Source organism: Colius striatus, chromosome 20, assembly GCF_028858725.1.
Source record: "Colius striatus isolate bColStr4 chromosome 20, bColStr4.1.hap1, whole genome shotgun sequence".
NCBI lineage: Eukaryota > Metazoa > Chordata > Aves > Coliiformes > Coliidae > Colius > Colius striatus.
The window spans coordinates 3008536-3032207 of NC_084778.1; the positions used below are offsets into that span (position 1 = coordinate 3008536).

Consider the following 23672-nt stretch of genomic DNA (forward strand, 5'->3'; position numbering starts at 1 on the left):
CAAAGTTGTTTTTTTAGTGCTCTGAATTGCTGAGAACATTGGTCTGCTGTGGTTCCCCCACGTGTACTGAGCCAGCCCAATGGCTTTCAGCATCTGGAGGCACTGCTGCCACGTTGTTTTCTTGAGGAAGGGGGAAAAAAACCAACCCCAAATTAAATCATATACTGGTCTGCTATAAATTCAACAGTACAATCCTTAGTTCTGAAGATATAGTTTCCATACAGTTTATAAACATTATAAGACATACATATGGATAATTGAGGGGAAGGGAAGGGGGGAGCCTGTGCATTTGTTGGGGTTGGGTTTGGGGGGGGTTTGTTGTTGCAGATGTGTGAACATGGTTACAAAAAAAAAGCCCCACCTCCTGCAGGTACCTCGTAAGTGTTGGGTTTGTTGGGTTGGGGTTGGTTTGTTTACTTCCACCTCTAATCAGTCTTTCTCCTTTGGTTGTTGGCTACTCCAAGCCCAGCAGGCAAGCCCTGTTCTGCTGTAATGCCTGAGATATTCAGGGGTTTGAGATTGTCTTCTAAGAGATTCCCACCCAACTTTGGCCTCTGGGTTTGGAGCCAAAAGGGCTAAAACGTGGGAGAACCAACGTCCTTATTACATCACTATCAGTGTCCTCGCACTCACTTTCAGAGAAACAAGCGTAGGCTTAATTGGTGATGATTTTTACAGCAATTAGGTTCCTGTCAGTAGTTGGAGGGGTCCTTCAGAGCGCTCTCAGACGAACAAGGGCGCAGATACGATCCGTGTGGCCGGTCCTCGCCGCCGCCTTGGCTGCCGTCCCCGTGGTCTGCTTTTTGTAAGGTTGCCTTGGTTTGGAGGGGGAGTTGGTTGGTTGGTTGGTTGGTTGGTTGGTTGGTTGGTTTGGTTGTTGTTGTAGGTGCTCAGTTAGGCTGTTTGTGACAAGGTGTGATAATGCCTTTTAATCCAGTGTGCCTCGGCAGCCCGGCTCAGGCACGCAGAGGCCGAGAGAGACAAAGAACGTTCTTCCCCTTCCTCCAAGGCCCAACGCTCGCCACGTACAGAAAAACAAGAAGAAAAGAAACTCTGGTCCTTTGTAGATTGGTGGCAGTACAGCTCAGCTCCGTCCTTGGGCGCTGGGTTCAGCGTACGACTGCTGCAAACGCCACCATGACCAGCAGGAGCGATGCCCTGAGCCCCGAGCAGCCGGCTGCCTGCTGCACGCCGCTGGGAGGGCGGATGGGCGTCCGCCTCGTGCACTTACCCTTACGTTTAGGGGACAGCGTCGGCATCACCCCGAAACTGTATTTGTGCTGATAATCAGGCACATAGTCTGGGACCTCCTGCCCTTTTTTCCCTGGCCCCAAAGGTACCGGTTTGGAGGTTCGGTTCCGGCTTTTGTGGCTGGTGCAGTTCTTGCCGGGTTTGCGGTAGCCCGGCCGGGAGCCGGGGGGAGCGGCGGGTTGGTTGCTGTGCAAACTGTTCTCGGCCCCTCTCTCCTTCCCCTTCTCCTTGGAGGAGTGGTGAGGGTGGTGGGTTTTGGAGGCTCCTCTGTCTGCTGTGGAGAAAGTGTGTTTAATCTGATGGAGCGACTCGGACCCCGAACAGTTCCTAAAGTCTTCTGCTCTTAGCACCTTGAGGTCCATGCCGTGCATCTGCTCGGGGGACTCGCAAATGACGCTGGAGCTGGAGCCTCTGAACCTGTGCAGCCATTCCCAGAGCGAACGGGCTTTGCAGTCGCAGCTCCACGGGTTCCCGTTCAGCCTGAGAAACTCCAGGGCTCCCAGGTGGGCCAGGCAGTCCCCCTGCAGCTCCGAGAGGCTGTTATTGAACAGGAACAGGGTGGTCAATCTTCGGAGGTCGTGAAAAGCCCGCCTGTGAATCCACTGCAGCTGATTTTGATGGATGAGCAGCCGATCCAGGTTTATTAGTCCCCTGAATGTGTTCTGATGGAGGCTCCAGAGCTTGTTTCCATGGAGAAAAAGATGGCTGAGGTTAACCAAGTCAACAAAAATATCATCCTGAAGGAACTCGATGTGGTTGTCTTGCAGGTAAAGGTATTGCAGGTTGTGGAGGCCACCAAATATCCCACTGGGGAGGGAGCTCAGCCCACACTTGTACAGATACAAGGCGTGGAGTTTCACCAGCCCTTGGAAGGTGTCTGCAGCTAAAGCCCTTAGGTAGCGGTTGTCCCCCAGGTCCAGCTCTTCCAGGTTGACGAACCCGTCGAAGGTGTTGGGGTCAATGAAGGTGATGTTGTTGGAGTAGATCCAGAGGGTGACCATGGAGGGGCTGAAGTGGCCCCGCAGCAGCAAGGTGATCTGGTTGTTCTGGAGGAAGATCCTCTCGCTGTCCTCAGGGATACCCTCCGGGATGGTGACGAAGTTGTGAGCCTGGCAGCTGACAGTCATGGGGGATGGGTAGCACACGCAGTCGGAGGGGCAGCCCAGGGCATCGGGCACCTTCAGCCCCAGCAGCACCAGCAGCAGCTCTGCAAACCCCCCTGTGCAGAGAGAGGGGAGAGCGGCGTCAGCAGGGACTGGGGCACCCCCCACCCACCCGCCCAGCGCCGCCTGTTCTGGCTGGAAAACGCTCCCAATTCACTCAGCCCTGCTCTCTGCTCCTGAGTCACCCACCAGGCTGGGATGAGTGGGCTCGGCACCCACGGTAGTTGAAACGTGACGTATGGAGTACTCCCTGCCTCCTCACCCTGCCTGCAACAGGCAGGCAAGTCCCTCTCCCAGCCCCAGAACGAGCAGGAGGGACTTTCCTCAGTCAGAATCCACGCTGGCAGCAAAGCCCTTTGCCCGTGGGCAGGGAGGGAATGCTGTTGTGCAAAAAAGGTGTGAGGGCAAACAGAGGAGATGCAAACCCCCCTGTGGGTGGCCACCCCCCCTCTGTAAAACCTCTCCTCATGTTAAGAAGTGCAGAGCTTTAGTGATTCCCAGCGAATCAACCTCAAATCCCCCTGGGTGGTGCATCCTCACAGCACAGGCAGCTCCCCCAAAGGCACAGACCCATCCCCGCCCTCTCTCTTTTTACTACAGTCGTCAGACACCACCCTCCACCCTGAAACCCGAGGGATTTCCAGGAAAGAAATATGTTGTCAGCAGTTGGTGAGCTGAAAAACTCCCTTTGCAAGTGGGATGCTCAGACATATTTTTAAATGGATGTCCTGTGGCAAAGCATATTGCATCCTCTTAATGTTACAGTATGTTGCTTGTGACCGGGGCTTTCTCACTGCAAAGGAGTGGTGAGCAAAGGCAACAATCATCCCCTCCCTCTGCTCAGCTCCCAGAGCGCTGCTTTTGCCGCCCCGTTCCCCTCTCTCTCCCACTCCTCACACCAGGTTTGCTTTCAGGCTATTCCTTCTGTGCTGAGTGGCTTTTCAGACTCCTTGCACAGCCTTGTCATTTCTCATTCATTCCTCTTTTTTTTGTCTCCTCCTCGATTTGGCTGGGTTGGGTTTTTTTCCCACCTCTTACACCACAAAAATGTTGCTGGTTGTCTAATGAATTCTGCCTCTGGACTTTACAGAGGGAAGGAGGATCATCAGAGCAGCACAGAGCTGCTGGGGCCATCCTTGCCCAGGAGCCCTCGCCTTGCACTCAGCTTGTAATCATCTGAAAAACCAGAGTGGAAGTGGAGTTCATCTCTAATTACCCCACGTCGTTATCACCAGCTAAGTCCATCAGCCTGGACCCCTTGGGCTTTGACAATCCCTTCTTTTTCAGTGCCTACAGCTGAAAACAAGTGGGAAGCAAAACAAACCCACCCCCCCACCCCCAACAAATGACTGTTTTCATATTAATTGTGTTTGAAATCCAACTCCATGGTTACCATGGTGCCTTTTGCCTGGTGTGGAGATCTTTTGCCACTTAGTTAACAGCGGGTGACCCGTCCACCTGGACCCATCCTCTCCCGGCAACTCATTCACACTCCCCATAAATCACCAGTAAGAGGCCAAAGCCTTGGACTGTGATGAGAAAAAGGGGAAACTTCTCCCAGGAGCTGCCCTTCAGCAATGGAGCTGGTTGGCTCCCAGGAGGGATGGGGATGTCTCATCCCTGTGCCGCTGCCAGCAAAGGGCTGTGAGCAGGGAACGTTGGATTCGCGACAACTCCTACGGCTGTGTAGGAAAAGGAACGTTTCTCCAAGTCATCCAGCAGAGTCTTGGCTTTGCTGTCGTGCCTTTGCCAGGAGAGAGGGGCTGTGCTGGTGGGAGCATCGTGCAGGCACTGACTACCCAGAGCTCCCTGCCAAAACGGGAGCCCTCGCTGCGACTCGCCGTGCAAGCGCAGCCTGGGGAGGAGTGCTGTGGAATCCCAGGCTGGGGGGGGTTGAAGGGATCTACAGAGCTCCTCCAGCCCAAGCCCCTGCTACAGCAGGTTCCCCTCACTCAGGGGGCACAGGAACGTGTCCAGGTGGGTTTGGAAACCTGAGAAGGAGCCTCCACACCCTCCCTGGGCAGCCTGGGCCAGGGCTCCCTCACCTCAGCACCAAAGGAGCTTCTCCTCCTGTTCCAGTGGAATTTGTGTTCCAGCTTGTGCTCATTGCCCCTTGTCCTGTCACTGGATGCCACAGCAAAAAGCACCCACCCATCCTCCTGACACTTAGTGAGGTCTCCTCTCAGTCTTCTCCAGGCTGAGCAGCCCCAGGGCTCACAGCCTGTCCTCATGAGAAAGATGCTCCAGTGACATCCTGAGGATACTGCGATAGCCCAAGCACCTGGTATCGATGGTAAAGGTAAAGCCACATCTGCAGCTGCATCCTGCTGGGGTGTTACCCATGGGTGTGCTTTGCCAAGGTGGGATGGCTTCATGTTGCCCATCTTACCTCGGTGACACTCAAGTGCAAAGCCTTCTGTAGGTCTTATGTTTATTAGTCAAATCCTGCCAGGCACAAGCGCTGTGATGATCTCCCACATGCAGAGTCTGTTATTGCAAATACCAAATCACAAGGGTCTGAATCAATAAACCATCTCCCTGCTATAAGCAGCAGGTTGGAAGATTACATATTGCTTCCAAACAACAGCTTTCTGCTCTGCTCTGTGACACGACAGTTGCCAGGCTAACGGGATTACTGACGGGAGGTGGAGCTGGGCAGGGATCTGGCAGCACATAGGATTTCACCTATAGGGATGGAGGTGACAGGAGGCTGTGGTGATGGAGGAAGGCAGCCTGGATCCTCCTGGAGCATGGCCAAGGCAGAGGCTCCTGTGTGTTTAACAGCTCCCTGCCTGCAGGGATAACTCTGGAGGTAAAGGTCAGAGGGAAGTGAGTCCATCTCTTTAATTAACAGGTGTTTGGGAGTTAATGGCTGGAGTTCCTAGAGAGGGAGGTGTGGTGGATGGTGTGGCAGGGAGGATGGTCTGGGGTGTTCCTGAGTCTCAGCTTCCCATGAGTATGATAGTAGGAAGTAAAGCCAGGGATGTGTTTCTAACCATGTGCTGCAACTCGAGGGTGAGGGGAATGGGGAGGCAGAAGGATGGATGCTTACAAATAATTAGGTGAGCAGGACTTGGGAAGAGGAAATGGATGGACCCTGCAGTAGATGCACTCAAGGTACATGGTCTCATCAAGGATGTTTTCTCTCCAAGCTCATAACCTGCTGATTGCCTAGTGCTGTGAGAAGCTGCTCCTGGGATCCCCTGAGCCTGGTGACAGTTTAGATCTGGGAATGAGACCTGTGAGAAACAAAGAGGCTGTGGTCGAGGAGCCATGAAGCTCCCGAGGCTGGTCACGCTGGCATTGTGGTGGCCAGGAGCCAAACCTCACTGGGACGAGGCAGCTGGGAGTGCTTGAGTCTCACTGGGCTTCCCAAACTGGAAAGCACTGTGGGAGCTTCCCAAGAGGTCCCAGCTTGGCTCCCCTGGGAGTCAGACCCTGCCTAACTTGTTGAACTTGATGTTATTCCCGATGCAGCCCTTTCGGCTTCATCTTGCAAGATGCAGGGTCAGCATGTGCTCTGGAGCTCACCACGAAGGGAGGGCTTCAAAGGCAGCATGGAAACAATCCTACAGAACCCTCTGGGTGAAGTGAATAAACCCAAAGCCCTGGTGACACAGCTGAAACCAGCCAGGAGCTGTTTCCCACCCGGTTTTCTCCCACTGGTGTGCTGCGCCACCCTGGCTTCTGCTCGCCTCATCCTTCTGCTGCCTCCTGCTTTTGACTGAGGTTTCAATGATTGGAATGAATTCATCTGCCTGTCCAAACCATTTCCCATGCAGCATCTCTCTAATTGGGCATTAATTAGGCATCGGTTAATGAATGCTTGAAATAATTCATCTTTGGACGCGTCCAGTTTGCAGCCTCACTTTTAACAGCACCAGCCTCGTTATTAGATTAACATCATTATAAATGTTCTCCATTACCTGCTTGTTGCCATTGTCTTAGCCTTATTACTGAGAGTGAAAATCACTCCTCCTGCATGCATTATTGATGAGTAAGGGCTTTCTATATGTAGCACGGGATTAATTGTTGCACAGCCTAAATGCATTTAGCGTGAAGCCTCGATTGGTGCAAGAGCCGAGAGGGGCTGGAGGAATGCAGACACCTGGAGCCAGTGTGCTCGGCCAGACACAGCACATTGCTCTCCAGCCCAGACCAGGTTCCTCCCAGGACGGTGCCAGCATGGGAAGAAATAAATAAGCATGGCAATTTTTCACAAGCTGCTTTGATCCCCAGGATCAGGCTGTGGGGGAAGGTTCAAAGGGCTGCAGCGGGCTCTGCCGCCACGGCAGCCCGTCCCCACAGCACTGCCCAAGCCAGAGAGTAACTGCCCTGGCAGCTTTCTTGCATTTGAAGGCTTTTAGTGCTTGGAGCAAAGCAGAGCCTTGGTTTATTTGGGGTTGGACTGGATGGTGTCTAGAGGTCATAGAATGGTCCCTTCCAACCCCGGCCATCCTGTGATTTATTTAGGAAGATGTAATGCTGCTTATTTCCATCAGGGGTCTCAGACTTGAGGGGCAAAGGAATCACTTAGGACATGAACAGATGCTTGAGCCCCAGGGAAGATACACCTGCAGAGCCCCCCAAAGGGCAGCCCCATCACCAGTCCTCCCCACCTCCTGCCCCTTCCCTCTTTCTCAATGGACGCTTTCACCTCCCCACCCGGCCGGGCTTATATGGGTCACAGCCCATCTAATTCTCTGGCAGGATCTGCCCTCGAGGATGGAGCAGGCTGCTTCTCTTTCAAATCTCTCCTAAACCACCATCTGCTTTGGGAGACCCATCTTAGCTCCTGTCTACATCCAACTTGACTGCCTGCTTACTGTGTCCATTACCGGTGCTGCTCAAGCTGTTAGATTTATAAGCTCTTTAGAGCAAAGCCCTCGTCTTCTGGCTGCTGATTTATGCATCTTTACTGCCATAAAACACTATGTATAGCTACTACATAATATAAATAATAATACTTAACCAGAGCAAGCTACAAGTGGGGACAAAGCATCTGGCTTCTGCTCGCAGCTGAGATGATCAAAAAAGGCAGAAGCTTTCTCATCACTCACCCTCTTCTGAGGCCAACTTCACACCTGGTGTAACACCAACCAATCTCTGCCAAGGAGCTCCAGAGAGAGATTTCCCTGTCCCTTTCACACCCTGCATCTATACAAGGATGCTTTCTGAACCCACCCCCAGTGAACTGGGGCACAGAGAGACAGCTACAGCCCCCGAGGGAAGATACACTTTGAAAGTTGGGAACTAACTCAGAACGGGCTGTTTGTGCTGCCATAGGGAGAAAAATGATGTTTAAGGGAGTAAAAGAAGCTTCAAACATTCACAGTTTCATCTGGCAGGTGAAGGACGATGAAAGGCAGGGCCAGAGCAGCAACAGCAACTGGGTGTGAGCCAAGAGCAAAACTTCACATGTGGGACTGTTCGACAAAGCAGTGTCAGACCTCTGCTTAGTACCTGCAGGGGTTTTGGAGAGGAGGAGGGGAGGGGGGTTGTCTTCCTTTTTTTTGCAACACAGAAGATAAAATAAACAAGCCTTTCCTGACTGTCACAAAGCTCACATTCCATAGTGAGCACCAAGCTTGCTCTCAGCCTCCCTGCAAAGCCCTTTAGGTGCTGCCCCACGGTCCTGCAGCATCAGCTGCACCTCTCAGTGCTGGGGGCTTTGCTTTCTCCAAGAGCTGCCTTTCAGCCAGAGACTGGCAACCACCCAGCAACCACCCAGCCACCTTCATCAGTTTTTATTAGTTCTTTTCTGGGCTGCTTTATTTCCCCCCCCCTCCATCCCCACAACCTGTGTCATAAATAACTGACAGATCCCAGCTGTTTGGAGTTATGGTTTCTGATGGAGTGACAGCTGCTCCCAATCCCCCAGTCATCACCCCAGCAGTTCTGGAACATTTCAGCAACATAAAAATCATTGGAGATAATTTCAGTTTTGCATAATTTGGTTAGGCAAGCTGTGATTTAATGGCAATTATGACCTCTGAGGCAGAAGATGAGCTTGGAGGCTACTGGCTTCGCTCGACGTTAGCTCGGGGTGCAGCATCAGGGATGTTCCAGGGAGAAGGTACTACAAGGGAAAGAAACCTCCAGCAGCTGGAAATTGCCTTCCTTTGCTGCCAAGTGGAAAGGCTGATCCCAGAGGAAGAAGGATACAAGGAAATTTGGAAAGAATATTGCTTGGGAAAGGTTTGGGAAGAGGCTGATGCCAAAAGGTGTGTCAGGAGGTATGTTTTAAAGTAAAGCCAGGAAAAGGCTTTAGGCTGCTGAGTGCTGTGGCCCCTACAAACCCTCCTGTGTCACTGGGGTCTCAGCTGGTAACTGATATAAACCTTCTCTTAGTCACCCTGACCCCTCTTTGGTAACCCTGATGTTAAAAAGCAAATTCTGCTCAGGTTACTGGGATGGGAGAAACAGCACCAAGTGCCCTTTGCAGGCAGCTGCCTGTTGCTCTCCCCTCCTCTGGGTTTTCTCTTGCATGTTGCATCCTCTCCTGGGTGCCCCATGCTTTGTGTTTCTCCAGCAGGGACCAACCTGAGCAAACCCTTGGCCAGCCAAGCTGCACCAGGAGAGTGGTTAGAGATGGAGAACTGTGCTCAGGAGCTCTGAAGGCATCGTGGTGCTTCTGGTTGGAGGCTTTGAGAGGAGGAAAATGTCACTCAACAGCAGAAGCAGCTTTTGTCTGGAGCTGGAAAGGTCCAGTTTCCCCCAACTCCATCACTGCTGTCAACCAGCTTGGAGTTTGCTGTGACCTAAAGCTCAGGGCAGAGACCTGAGGTGAGAAGCACCCCAAAATCAAGTCCTTTAGGACATCACAGCTTCATTTTACATTTGCTGACCCAGTATCTGGAGCTCTTCACCTTCCTCCATCAAAGTCGAGGCCAAGGTCACCTGGAAGTTTCTGGATGGTGGTCATCAACTCCTATTGCAGCTTGAAACCAGGCCATAAATTTCATAGTGTAATAATGTAAAAATCAATAACTCTGTTTGAAACAATAGCTTTGTCTTCCATTTCAGCTGTCTCTGATATCTCCCCATGGGCCACGTCCCTCTGAATCACACAAACACAGCCAGAGGAGCGATGGGTGGTGGGGCAGCTGCTCTCCAGCCAGGTGCCCATCCCCTCCACTGCTACAGATTCAATTAGTTAATTTACTTCTCTCTTGCAGTTAAATTCCAGGATGATTTAAAAGGAAGGGTGGGGGGGGAAAGAGATAAGAGAGGCTTTTATGCTCAGTCTGTCTGACATCCCATCCAATGGTGTCCCTGAGCCTTCCTGGGTAAAGGATGCCCAAGCCCTTGCTGCCCACAGCCAAAACCCAAACCAGTCTTGGCAAGATGCTGCAGCAACTCCCACAAGCAAAAGCAAAATGAGAGGCCACTCTTTCCCAGCTCCATCTCTCCTGGTGAGGGAGGTCTGCCTTCCTTTGCTTGCTCCTTTTTCATTGTTTGCCGTAGCACTGCCTCGAAACACACATGGAGAGGCAGGATTGTCTTTCACATGTTGGTGGATGTGTGATCCTCAAAAACAAATTAGCACCGATTCCCTTCTATATAGAGTGCAGCCATCAGGGAATCACTCCTGAATCCACAGTGAAGGAAAGTAATAATGCTTGCAGCGTGCTAATCCTCTGCGAGAGCAGCCCCTGAACTCTCTGGCGGTGCTGGAGGCACCACTGGAAATTGCAATTGTACTGAAAAAATAGTAAATAAAGAGAGGAATTGGCAGGGTTTGTGCTGGTCCAGAGGATTTGTACCCTAATGTGGAGCTCCCTGTTTAATTAGCACTCCTCTCTGTGTCTGCATCTCCTCCTCCTGCCGCTCCAGCTAAAGAAAAAGGAGGGGAAGGGGGAAAAAAGGAGGCCAAGAGAAGTGGCTGTGGGACTGGAAACTGCTACAGAAACTTGTTCCATTTAAATCCTTTCTTCAGGACTATCACATGCATAAACAGAGGGAGTGTAGAGGGTGTTTTCCCTGTGTAATCTGCTCTGCTTAACCCCAGTTTGCAGCACAGCTTCCACTGCAGCGATGCCCTTGGAGTGCAGCTGCAGTCGGGTGCTGCTGGCACAGGGCACAAACCTGGCACCTCAGGGCAGAGCCTGCAAGGCAGCACTGGGAGAGATGATCTAAATCAGATTGTCTCTGGGTCTGGAGGCAGATGGAATGGAGGAGAGGAGAGGAGAGGAGAGGAGAGGAGAGGAGAGGAGAGGAGAGGAGAGGAGAGGAGAGGAGAGGAGAGGAGAGGAGAGGAGAGGAGAGGAGAGGAGAGGAGAGGAGAGGAGAGGAGAGGAGAGGAGAGGAGAGGAGAGGAGAGGAGAAATTTCAGTTGGAAGGGACCCATCAGTGTCATTGAGTCCACCTGCCTATTTCAGGCTGACCAAAACTAAAGCATGTTGTTAGGGGCATTGCCCAAATTCCTCTTAAACAGAGAGCTTTGGGCTACAGGCATTGACCACATTCCCAGGAAGCCCATTCCAGGGTTTGACCAACCTCTCAGTAAATAAATGCTTCCTAATACCCAGCCTAAACCTCCCCTGGTGCAGCTTTGAACCTCTGATTCCACGATTCCCAGGTGACCCATCACTGCAGACCAGGGGGAAGACATCATCTTTCCCTGCCTCTCCTTTCCCTGCTGCCAGAGGGGTTGTTGAGCCCCTGTCTCATCCCCTTGTGCATGATGGACTCTCATCTCAAAAGCCACTGGGACCTTCCTGGAGTGGAAAAGCACACTGCAGGGAGATGGCACATGGCTGAGTCGAGCCCTTGGCTTCTGCTGGGGCTGGAGGTGTTGATGGACACCAGCATGCTCCAGCTTCTCCCAGAGAGGACAGAGTGGCCCAGGGGACACCCCAAGCACGGTGTACAGAGATACTACAGGATTTCAGGCACAAACAGGGGCTCCAGCAGCTCCTGGCACTGCTGTCCTGAGCCTCAGCAGGCACCAGGCATCCTCTGCTTGTCCCTGGCACAGGAGGGGGCTCGGTGGGACGTGCCAACAGCCTGCAGCAAAGCTGGGATGGCAATTGGCAAAGGACAGGGAGATCTTGAGGGCCTTGAGAAGGGACTAATAATTCCAATTGCCCCTGAGGAAAGAGAAATACAGGAGGATGAGCTTAGTGGATTGTCTGAGGCTCTCAGGGGATCATCAGATACTTCCACTCCCTTTTTGTCCTGAGGTGACAAGTCTCCCTTCCCATTCACAGAAATGCAAAGTAGTTCATTCACAGGAGTAATAAGGATGGTGTCCTTTGTAAACCAACACAGGCTAGTGAACCCTTCAGAGGTGCTTTACAGCAAAACAACTGCAGATGAAATGACAAAACCCACCACAGAGGAGCACCAGCCCCCATCAGATCGGCTATCAAAGGAGCTGAAGGAGCTCATGTGTAGGGAAAGCAGATCCACCAGCTCATTTCCCTGCCAGAGGCTGCCTGGGACCTAGAGAGGCTTTCTTTAGGATCAGAAATGCAGCCAGAACAGAACAAATGTGAGATGGAAGAGCAAAGTGACAGCTGCCTGGGCTCTCAGTGCACACTCCATCAGTCCACATCCACAGGAGATGCAAAGACTGGAGGCTGCAGAAAGCCAGGGATGTGCTGGGTGGACTTTTACCTGGATGGAGCAGGGATGCTTTGGGATGGTGACCCAAAACAGGGAGGCAAAGGGCCCTTCTGCAGTGTTTTTTATGCTGCCATGGCTGATAGGGACAGCATTAGCTCTATAAACATGTAATCCTGCTGAGGTCTCGACCCCAGCAGTGTCCTGTGCCACTGAGAGCCACGAGCCAATTAGGTCTGTGTGGGCTCCCTTTCATCCCTTTGCAGTCCTTTCTGCATTGCACATTTACTGAATGTCCTTGTGTTTGGTGGAGAAGAGGGCAAATTGGAGCCTGTCATGTCCCTTCTTCCCCATTCAGCAGCACATCATTCTGCCTGCAGCAGGGGGGAAGGAGACTGATGGGCAGGCATCAAAGCCACCAGCTCTGTCACATTTTCTTCCAAAAAAGAAGAGAGGGGAAGGGGGGGGAAGGATGGCGTCATTTGGAACACGGCCCCACAGCCTCAGAGCTCTCTCTGCACCTCACATGGGCAGCAGCACCTTTCCCCAGGCCCTCAGTCTCCTCTCAGGGTGGCTGCATGACGTGACAGACCCTCCCAGTGAACATCCCCATGGGTTGGCAGCCAAACAGAGCATCAGAGGCACCAGTAGAACCCAGTTCCCAGCGCAGGGGTGAGCTGGCACACGGGGTCAGGAGCGTGGCTGCCTGTCAGGGACCTTTCCCCTGCTTGCCACTGAACTTTTCATAGCAGCTGGTGAAAAGCACAGCCCTAAAAGCAGCAGTGGGAGAGGCTGAGCTCTGCTGCTCCTCTGCCCACCATGCAGAGCCTTCCTGGGGCCTCACACGGAGCCAGGAGGAGCTTTAAGGAGCCAGTGGGGAGATGCCACGTGCCTGGTTAGACCTCACAGGTGTGGGGGGATGTGGGGAAGCCGAGGATTGGGTGTCACCACTCCCTGAGCACCAAAACCCCCCAAATCCAGCAGCAGGAGCAGTTGGGGGTTAAGATGCAGGGGCTGAGCATGGCTGGGACACGGCCCTTTGCCAATACCCTGCTGTGATGCCGACATCTCATCCCAAAATATCCCCCTGCTCATCCCTCCCCCCTGGGAAGGGACATTGTGGAGCTGCAGCACATCCCCCAGTGCCACAGAAGTGGCTGCATTAAAAGCTTCATAAAAATAGCCTGTGAGCAGGCTGGGCTGGTGTTGGCTGGTGAGCTGAGGGCCTGGAACACAGCAAGGGCAAGTCACAATGGGATGGGGGCTCCAAGGGCTCAGCAGCCTAATTGCTGGTAATTATAAGCAGTGCTCAATCCACTCACAGCAGGAAAGGGAGACAGGGAGATGGGAAATCACTGCAAGGGCTGGGAAGGGAATAGGGGGTGATGCTGAAAGAGGGTGATGCTGACCCAGCAGCAGAACTTGCTGGTGCAGGGGCTGCAGGGAGGTGTTTCATGGCATCATAGAGTCGTGGGGTCATTTGGGTTGGAAAAGAACTTTAAGCTCATCAAGTTCAACCTCTCCCCTCACCCTGCCCAGCCCAGCACTGACCCTCAGCACCTCAGCTCCAGGGCTGTGGGATCCCTCCAGGGCTGGGCACTCCCCCAGCTCCCTGGGCAGCCTGGCACTGGGGCTGACACCCCTCTCAGGGAAACAGTTCTGCCTCAGCTCCAATCCAAACCTCCCCTGGGGTGACTTGAGGCTGTATCCTCTTGTATTTGTTACTGGGGAGCAGAGATGGGCCCTCAGCTCCCTGCAGGCTCCTGTGAGGGAGTGTGGGAGAGTGCTGCTGTGTCCCCTCAGCCTCCTCTGCTCCAGGCTCAACACCCCCATCCCTCAGCCCCTCCCCAGCCCCTTGTGCTCCAGCCCCTGCCCCAGCTCTGGCCACGCTGCAGCCCCTCAGTGTCCCTGTGGCCCAACACTGAACACAGCCCTGGAGCTGCAGCCTCCCCAGAGCCCAGCACAGGGGACAACCCCTGCCCTGCTCCTGCTGCCACCCCAGTGCTGACACCAGCCACGATGCCACTGGCCTTTTTGGCCACCTGGGCAAGCTGCTGGCTCATGTTCAGCTGCTGTCACCAACCCCCTCAGGCCCTTTTCCTGCAGCAGTTTCCAGCCACACATGCCATTGCTGCCCCGTTTGCAGCCAGCAGCAGCTGTGGCTGTGTGCAGTGCCATGTCTCACCCTCAGCCTCCTCACCTCGTGTTGCTTAAATGCACGTTTTGCAAAGTTAAAACAAAGAGCAAACAGCAGAAAATGGGGGAGGGTGGGGAGAGAATCAAAAAGGGAAGATCTTGGCAGATAGATGAAGGGAGGCAACCGAGATGCTCATTAAAACTGAGGGGCTCCATTTCCCTGTCCAAGCGTCCACATCATCTCTGGAGGCTCCCAGCTGCTTTGAAATGCCTTGTCACACAAAGCCTTTCATCCTACCTGATTCTGGCTTAAATTCATGGACCCAGCCATTCTCTCTGGAAACAGGAAAGGGAGTAACTCCATTCTGACTTTTCACTTCCCATCTGATGGCTGTTGATACAATTTATTCCTGTGACAGCATCTGCTGCTTTCATGGGGGTTTTTCATTCTGAAGTACAACTCGTCTTTGTTAGTCCCATTTTCGGGCCTTTCATCATTTGAGTCACAACATAAAAGGCATTTAAACACTCCTGCTTGGAAACCAAGCTGGGGAGGGGATGGGGGGAGCAGGGAGATGCCATGTCTGCCCAGCCTCAGCCCTCCTCCAGCATGGGATGGGGTGTCCCAGGGTGACACAGCCCTGCTGTGCTTCCCCCCTGTCTCCATGGGGACGTTGTGTTTCCACTTGTAGAGTGATGCTGTGACATTCAGGTGTGGTTTTTAGGTGCAGTTCCATGCAGAGCTCTGGATCCTGCATCTTTCCTGGTGGCCACTAGCCCCCTGGGTGTTCCCAGGGGTTCCATGCCCTCCTCACCAGCCAAGCCTCTCATTAGACAATGAATTGCCACTTGCTGCTGTGCCTCCAGCACAGGCTGTGCTGCACAGCTCCTCGTGGCCCCATGCCAGGGGTGCTCCACTACCCCTCAGTGCCACACACCCCTCTCTGAGCTCACTGGGGCCTCTCATCCCCACCAGTGCTGGCAGGTCCTTCTCTGCCCTGGTATCTGCTGAGCTGCTGGAGGCATCAGGGACTTCACAGCTACCCACAGAGACCTCCTGGAGTCTAAGAATAGCACAGTGGTGTCACACCACTGGGGAGCTGGGACAGCTACGTCTGGCAGGGAGAGGCCACTGCTGCCTGCCCGGGCTCCTGCCTGCTCAGCTGCAAGAGAAACCCCTTGCCCAGGAACCTCCACCCTGCCTGCTCCTCTGGAGCCAGCCTCCCACCTCTGCTCCCCCCCTGCAGGGCAGTGCAGTGCCTGCTCTGCCTCACCCTGCTCCCCAAATCCTCCCACACACGGATGTGAGGGGCTGTGGCAGGATTCAGCCCCTGAAGAGGAGCCTTGGGGCCACAGGAGCTCGTCCCCCTCCTGCTTCCATTGCTCTGCCCTGTTTTTCACTCCAGTAAGTGCCAAGCTTCTGCCAGCCTCCCCTGGGCTTCATCTGGGGGCACTGACAAAGAGATCCCTGTGAAGTCCCTTGGTGCTGCCTCTCTCCTGGGCAGGGACAGAGCAGCCTTTGTGTGCCACAGGCATTGCCAGCGCCTCAAAGCCATCCCCATCCCACCCAGCATCTCTCCCCCTTCCCTGGATCCCGTCCCTCAGCCCCCAGGACAGCAGGTGCAGCTGGAAACCCTCCTGCCACTGATTGGAATAAGCCTTTGGGTTTCATTTAGTCCTTCCCATCTTTAATCATTGCACCTTGTCACTTGTCTGTGCCCAGGGAGGCTGAGGGTGGCTGTTGCCATAAGGACACGGGGTCCAGCCTAAGGCAGGGTGGCACAGACACACAGCCTGTGTGGTCCCCCTGCTGCTCCCACCTCACCCCACAAGCTGCCCACTTTGGGAAGGGCACAGAAGCACCCTGGCAGCCCCAAAACCCCGGCCCAGAGCCAAGCTGGTGCCTCAGAGCATCCGTCAGCGCTGGCCGGGCGGGGAGGAGGCGAGAGATGCCCACGGCTCTGGGAGTGCTGTCTGCCTCAGACCTGATTCAATTACACCTCTCAAGTTCAGCCTCTGAGCCCAGCACAGTGGGACTGGGCCTGGGAGCAAGGCGGCTTCCAGCCCCCTAATTCAATCACAGGGCAGAGGCGACGGCGCGGGCAGGGGGGGAAGAGCTGTGGCTGTGGTAGGGAGAGAGGCAGGTTCCAGCCAGGTTCCAGCCAGGTTCCAGCCAGGTTCCAGCAGCCTCCCTGCCTGGCTCTGCCCCTGCTCTGCTGCTCACAGAGCTGCCAGCCACAGCTCTGACAATGGCCCCGTGTCTCTGCTCCAGCCTCGGTGCCCGTGGGGCATCGGTGCCAGTGCGTGGGTTGGCTCTGATCAAAGTGCAGTGGGCACAGAGCTGGGGAAGGGGCTGGAGCACAAGGGGCTGGGGAGGGGCTGAGGGATGGGGGTGTTGAGCCTGGAGAAGAGGAGGCTGAGGGGACACAGGAGCACTCTCTGACACTCACTGACAGGAGGCTGCAGGGAGCTGGGGTCACTCTCTGCTCCCCAGTAACGAATGACAGGACAAGAGGAAAGGGGCTGCAGCTGCCCCAGGGGAGGTTGAGGCTGGAGCTGAGGCAGAACTGTTTCCCTGAGAGGGGTGTCAGCCCCTGTGCCAGGCTGCCCAGGGAGCTGGGGCAGTGCCCAGCCCTGGAGGGATCCCAAAGCCTTGGAGCTGAGGTGCTGAGGGCTGTGGGTCAGTGCTGGGCTTGGCAGGCTGAGGGGAGAGGTTGAACTTGATGAGCTTAAAGTTCTTTTCCAACCAAAGCAGTTGTATGATTGTAAAGACCACTCAACTGGAAGGTGAGACCCTCCCAGCCCATCACCACACAGCTTCCAGCACAAAAACGAGCTCAGGAGCTGCTGTTTCAGGCAAGCCCAAGGTGCTTTTTGCATAAGGCTGGGAAGGAGAAGGATGAAGTGCCATTTCCCACCTGACACCACGAGCCAGGAGGTGTGACTGAAACCTGGGGGAGGCTTTGCATGGTGGGGATGGGCATTTCTGCCCTGTCAGGGGCTCAGGCACCGTGGGCATGAGTGTGGCATCCAAACTGACAGCATCTGAGGGACAGGAGGACAGAGGGACAATCAGGGGAAGAAAGACACAGGAGGGAGCTGGGAAGGCAGATGCTTTCCCTGAAAGCATTTACAAGGTCAACAATTAAAAGTGGGGCAGAGAGAGGCTGTGGCTGAGGCACAAGCCTGAGCCAGCCCCGGGATGCTCAGCAGCAGCAAAGCAAACGCCCAGCTCTGAGTTACCCGGCTGAGGGAGATACTGAGCCAAGGTCACAGTCCCATTGGGCAGCACAGGAGCTGTGGCTGGGCCAGCTCCTGCCTCCACAGCAGCAAATTCAATCGTGGCAAATAACAGAGTGGAACAAAATGCAGCAATGCAATAAACCCAGCCGGCGTCTGGGTCGCCTGAAGCCGAGCGAGCGAGCAGCCAGGCTTTGTGCAGCACGGCCTCTGCGGGTAACCCTGTGTCTGGGGAGCCCAGCGAGGGGAAGGAGGCTTTGGAAGGGTCTTCTGGGGGCTTTCCATGGGTGAGAGGTCACCCCACTGCCCCTGAGGCTCCCGGGGAGAGCAGAGGGACTGTCAGCTTGCTGAGCAAAGGAGAGATGGTGATTCCTTAAGAAACAGGGAGGTGAAATCCAATTGTGCAGCATCCATGGCTGCCATTAACCTGTCTGTGTACTCCTGTGGCTGCCCATTCCTCTCCACCTGCCAGCCAGGGCTGCCCAGCACACAGTGCCCTGGCTGCCTGGGGATTTGTTCCTCCCTGCTGCAGCAGCACAGGCAGCGCCGCTCCGCTGTGCCGCAGGCGGCTCTCCAGAGCTCTGCTCTGCTTCCAACATGGAGAGCTGCCTAAATGTCTCCTGGGGAGCTGGGGAGCCATGGTGTGCAGCACCAGAGCAGGAGAATTGGTGGCAGCACATGGTGAGCAGCTACAGGAGGAGCTGCTGGAGCAAACCACAGCTCCAAAGCTCAGATCTAAGGCTGGGAAAGTGGCAGTGGAGGGTCCCCAGAGGAGAGTCCTTGGGAGAGTTGGTGTTGAGCTTGGAGCATTATTTAGCCTGGAAAAGAGGAGGCTGAGGGCAGACAGGAGCACTCTGACACTCCCTGACAGGAGGCTGCAGGGAGCTGGGGGTCAGACTCTTCTCCCCACTCATGAATGACAGGACAAGAGGAAATGGGCTGAAGCTGCCCCAGGGGAGGCTGAGGCTGGAGCTGAGGCAGAACTGTTTCCCTGAGAGGGGTGTCAGCCCCTGTGCCAGGCTGCCCAGGGAGCTGGGGCAGTGCCCAGCCCTGGAGGGATCCCAAAGCCCTGGAGCTGAGGTGCTGTGGGTCAGGGGTCAGTGCTGGGCTGGGCAGGGTGAGGGGAGAGGTTGAACTTGATGAGCTTAAAGTTCTTTTCCAACTCAAATGACTCCAAGATTGTCTCAGCTCAGCACACTCACAGGGCTCTGAATCCTCACTCCACAGCAGCTTTTGCCACTGCTTTTGGATTCTTGGGCAGGTTTGTGCCAGGGCAACGTGTTGTTGGAGGAGGAGGAGGGGTCTGCACTGCAGGGCCTTCAGCCAGAGCCCCCTCAGATGTGCCAGCAGCAGCTGCTGGGGGAGAAAGGTGACTTCTGGACCTGCATCACTCAGCCCCTCAGTCATCCTGGCTGAAAGTGAGCTGATGGAGAGAGGAAGGGAGAGGTGGGTAGGCACAGCCAGCCCCACCAGCCACCTCTCCTCAGCCCAGCTCCATTTGCAGATTTATTAAATCGAGAGCCAATTCCGACATCATTTCTTTCCAGCAGCTCCCCCTCACAGGTGTGTGGAATTTACTGGAGATAAAGAAACCCATTACAGAGAGACAGCAATCTTCAAAGACCACCTCAGAGACCTGAGAGAAATAAAAACACTAGCCCGTGCAAATGTGCAATTAAGTTTCAAAACACTGGTGCTCCACGCAAAGCTCCATCCCTGCAGAGAACAGCCCTGAAAGGCAATTTTCCCAAACCCTATTCAGCATTCACTCAAAAATGCCTTTTAAAAACAACATGTGACTTCTTTTTTCTTCCTTTTTCTGCCTTGCTCCTCCTCCTCCCTGCACTCACTCCTTCTCCTCCCTGCACTCACTCCTTTGCTCCCAGGTGGGACCCAGGACGTGGTTCAGTGGGGCACTGGGGGATCACATCCACTAACCAGGGATCCATACACAGTGTGGTTCTGTCTGGGGATGGTTTAGGTGACTATTCCCCAGGTGTTGGAGCTTCACATCCCTCCTTCCTGGGTCACCCTCTGCTGGGTGGTTAATTAAAAGTGCATAATTAACCTGTGGAACGCACTGCCACGAGGTACTGGGGAGGCCAGGAGCTTAGCAGGATCCAGGGGAGGATTATATGTTTAAATGGATAATGAGAACATCTGCTGGTACATTAGCAGGGATCAAGTAGAATTAGGGAGAAGAGCCTGGCTCAGTACTGGCACAGGGTGAGAGAGGGCACCTCCAATCTGGCCCTGACCACCCCAGACACACCAATGTGCCCATGCTTAGGGAGTGAGGCTTTGGGGCTGAGGGGATGTGCTCAGGCTGGTTGCCTTTGAGCTGGAGGTGTACAAGTGATGCTCACTGCACTGGCAACTCCTTGTCAGAGCCCCCAACCCAGCAGCCTCCTCTTGTTCCCACGGGACAGTGGGGTGTCTGGAGACTGATCCTGATCCCTGGGGACATCCCAATAGCTCAGCCACAGTCACAGACTCCAGACAGCACATGAAACAGCCCCATCAACCTGTTGCAGCATCCCACAGAACCCCAGGGTGGTGGGAGCTGGAAAGGACCTCCAGAGCTCACCCTGCTACAGCAGCTTCCCCTGGTTCAGGGGGCACAGGAACGTGTCCAGGGGGGTTTGGGAACCTCCTGAGAAGGAGCCTCCACACCCTCCCTGGGCAGCCTGGGCCAGGGCTCCCTCACCTCAGCACCAAAGGAGCTTCTCCTCCTGTTCCAGTGGAACTGTTTGTGTTCCAGCTTCTGTCCATCACCCCTTGTCCCGTTGCTGGACACCCCAGAAAAAAGACTGGTCCCATCCTCTCAACACCCACCCTTTAGATATTCCCCTCTGCAATCCCCTCTAGGTTCAAGCTGCTGCTCTGTTGCATCTTAAATCCACCACTCCATCATTAGCATGAACTGATGGTTGTGCAAGACCTGGGAGCCACAACATCTCGGGGTGCAGAAGTGCTGAGGTCTCTCAGCAACATCCCCAAGCTCCTCATCCAGCAGCACAGCCAGGGCAATGCCAGGAGCCTGGCACAGCTCTGGATCTGCAGGAGCTTGAAGCAAGGTGAGGAGCATCCCAATGTGCAGAATGATGTGCAGATGATGTGCAGAAGCCCAAGGCATGCTCAGCCCTCCAACAAGACCCAGGGTACTCCTGCTGTCCCTTCCCAGCATTTTGGAGGCAAGGCCACAGCAAGACGACGTGGCAACTGGAGGCATTTTGGGGCTCACAGCCCCACTCCCCCAGCCTCATGGCCCATCCCCTGGGATGAGGTGGCTGCAGCAGTCGGTGCTCAGGCTGCTGAGCACGGAGGGGACCTGCTGGGCCGGGGTTAATCTCGTTGTCACACTTTGCCTCCCTCTGGCTGCTTTGACCCGCTGTGAAATCGCGGCCGGCAGCACTGAATATTTGACGAGCAGCAATGCAGTCATGGCCAGAGCAGCAAGGCAGGCCGGGAGCTGGGCTGGGCCCTCGCCTTCCCCCCCTGCCCCCACCACCAGCAACCCATTAGCACAGTTCAGGGAAGCCTAAAAAATTCAAAAGACACTGAAATATGCAACGTTTGGCTCTCTCTGGAAATGACACACTGAGCTGCCCAGATGCTCCCGAGCAGGAGGCTGCAAAGAAGCAGCTTTATGGCACGGGGAGGGTGCTGCCAAGGGGGCTGTGGGCTGCTGCAGGGCTCTGACTGACACCCCCACACCCATCCTGCCCTTCAATGGGGAGATGCGCCATGCTCCTCCACCCGCTGGCACCGCTGCCCATCCTGCCCAGCGCAGTGGGGAGCTACTGGCCGTGCAAGGACCTTCACCTCTCTGTCCTTGGCCTCTGCCAGCTACTCTCTGGCTCTTTTTCCCTCCAGGACATCCCTTGTCCACATCCCTCCTCCCCTCGGGCGGCAGCGGCCGGCGGGATGCGGCTGCCGCAGGACCTGACGCAAACGCCTGTCCTCAGCACTTCTGCTATCTGGGACACGGAGCAGCAGCAGCGAGGAGTGAAAGGAAAAGACAGAAGGAGGGAAGGGAGGGAGGGAGGGAGGGAGGGAGGGAGGGAGGAAGGAAGGAAGGAAGGAAGGAAGGAAGGAAGGAAGGAAGGAAGGAAGGAAGGAAGGAAGGAAGGAAGGGAAAGAGAAGGAGAGAGAAAGTAAAGAATGAAAGAAAAACACAGAAAGAGAGAAAGAAAGAGAGAAAGAAAGAAAGAAAGAAAGAAAGAAAGAAAGAGAAAGAGGAAGGAAAAGAAGGAAGGAAGGAAGGAAGGAAGGAAGGAAGGAAGGAAGGAAGGAAGGAAGGAAGGAAGGAAGGAAGGAAGGAAGGAAGGGAAAGAGAAGGAGAGAGAGAGAAAAAAGAAAGAAAAAGAAAGAAAGAAAGAAAGAAAGAAAGAAAGAAAGAAAGAAAGAGAAAGAAAGAGGAAGGAAAAGAAGGAAGGAAGGGAGGGAAGGAGAGAAAAGGAGAGAGAGAGAAAAAAAGTAAAGAATGAAAGAAAAACAGAAAGGAAGGAAGGAAGGAAGGAAGGAAGGAAGGAAGGAAGGAAGGAAGGAAGGAAGGAAGGAAGGAAGGGAAAGAGAAGGAGAGAGAGAGAGAAAGTAAAGAATGAAAGAAAAACACAGAAAGAAAGAAAGAAAGGAAGGAAGGAAAAGAAGGAAGGAAGGAAGGAAGGGAAAGAGAAGGAGAGGGAGAGAGAAAGTAAAGAATGAAAGAAAAACACAGAAAGAAAGAAAGAAAGGAAGGAAGGAAAAGAAGGAAGGAAGGAAGGAAGGGAAAGAGAAGGAGAGAGAGAGAAAAAAGAAAGAAAGAAAGAAAGAAAGAAAGAAAGAAAGAAAGAAAGAAAGAAAGGAAGGAAGGAAGGAAGAAAGAACGAACTAAGTAAAAAAAAGCCCTATTTGCAGAAACCTCCCAGAAAGAGGAGCTGGAGCCTGAGCTGGGTGAGCCAGGGTGGCTGTGAGCACTGACCAGTGGAGCTGATAGTGACTGCAGTGAGAAGCAGAGGAGCTTTGGCCCAGGGCACACTCTGCCCCTGCAGCCCCACACGTCCCCAAAGTGCTGCCCCAGGGCTCCACACTCCAGCCACGAGTGACATTGGGCCACTTTTGCATTCAGGTCTTCAGAGGGCAGATTAATGGCCGTGTGCTGGATCTGTCATGCACAGGGATATATATTCTTCTTGGAATTTACAAGTAGTTCTGTCTGAGAAATAAACAACTGGAGATAAAAATTACATTGTCACCGTGCAGGTGTGATGGATGGCAGAGAGCAGCCCTGGGAGCCCTGCGAGCCACCACCAACACAACCCACCCAGGCAATGCTGCCCCTGGCCTGCCCAGCAGATGCCCAAGGGGCTCAGGGCAAGGGGATGGGGTGTGCTCCTCTGCCCCTGGCCTGACCCTGTCCCAAAGGCTGGGAAAGGTGAGGAGAGCCACCGAGAAAACAGTGCAGGGGATGGGTGAGCATGAGGAACAGGCGTGGGAAGGGTGCCTGGGGCAGGGCAGTAGGTGTTGGAGGGACCTGCAGCCCTTCAGGTCAGCTCATTGTAAAACCCCCTTGGGCCCTGTTTCAAGCTCCCAACCCTCCTCTCCAGAGCGTTTCCAAGGTCAGCAATGGACAGAAGTGAGAGCAGGGCAGGCAGCCACCACAGCCATGGGGAACAAAGTGCAAAGAGTGATGTACACCAGGCAACTTTCTAGTTTGGTTTCTCCTTCACCTTGCTCTGCTTCCTGTGGCTTCATTGGCTTTGGCCTGGCTTGTCTTGCTGTCACAGAACACATCACTTACCAGGGTCACTGACAGTCCCTGGGGAGGGACAGATGCCAGCACCATAGAATCACAGAATTACTTTGGTTGGAAAAGAACTTTAAGGTCATCAAGTTCAACCCCTCCCCCTGCCCAGCCCAGTACTGACCCACAGCCTCAGCACCTCAGCTCCATGGCTTTGGGATCCCTCCAAGGCTGGGCACTCCCCCAGCTCCCTGGGCAGCCTGGCACAGGGGCTGACACCCCTCTCAGGGAAGCAGTTCTGCCTCAGCTCCAATCTCAGCCTCCCCTGGGGCAACTCCAGCCCCTTTCCTCTTGTCCTGTCATTCATGACTGTGGAGCAGAGACTGACCCCCAGCTCACTGCACCCTCCTGTCAGGTAGTTGATCATGTCAGGAGTGCTCATGTCTCCCTTCAGCCTCCTCTAGACTAAACACCCCCAGCTCCCTCAGCTGCTCCTCATCAGACTTGGCTCCAGCCCCTTCCCCAGCTCCAGTGCCCAGCTCTGGACACACTCCAAAACTAAAATGCCCTTGTTTCAGTGAGAGGCTCAA

The 23672-nt window shown here is 54.4% G+C and overlaps 1 protein-coding gene across 1 annotated transcript; it reads right to left on the reverse strand.

Moving 5' to 3' along the window:
• Positions 1-1109: 1109 nt before the first annotated feature.
• Positions 1110-6114, reverse strand: RTN4RL1 (reticulon 4 receptor like 1). The gene is made up of 2 exons (XM_062012569.1): positions 6078-6114; positions 1110-2458 (listed from the first exon to the last, which is right to left on the reverse strand). Exons 1-2 carry the CDS (start codon positions 6112-6114, stop codon positions 1110-1112), a joined length of 1386 nt encoding a protein of 461 aa, XP_061868553.1.
• Positions 6115-23672: the final 17558 nt, after the last annotated feature.

What these genes read in the sequence shown, in the direction of transcription:
- RTN4RL1 (XM_062012569.1), bottom strand. Translation starts at nt 6,114, where the DNA reads ATGAGGCGAGCAGAAGCCAGGGTGGCGCAGCACACCA. An exon ending in CAGGGTGGCGCAGCACACCA is followed by an intron (nt 2,459 to 6,077) that starts GTGGGAGAAAAC and finishes GGGGGTTTGCAG; the next exon opens with AGCTGCTGCTGGTGCTGCTG.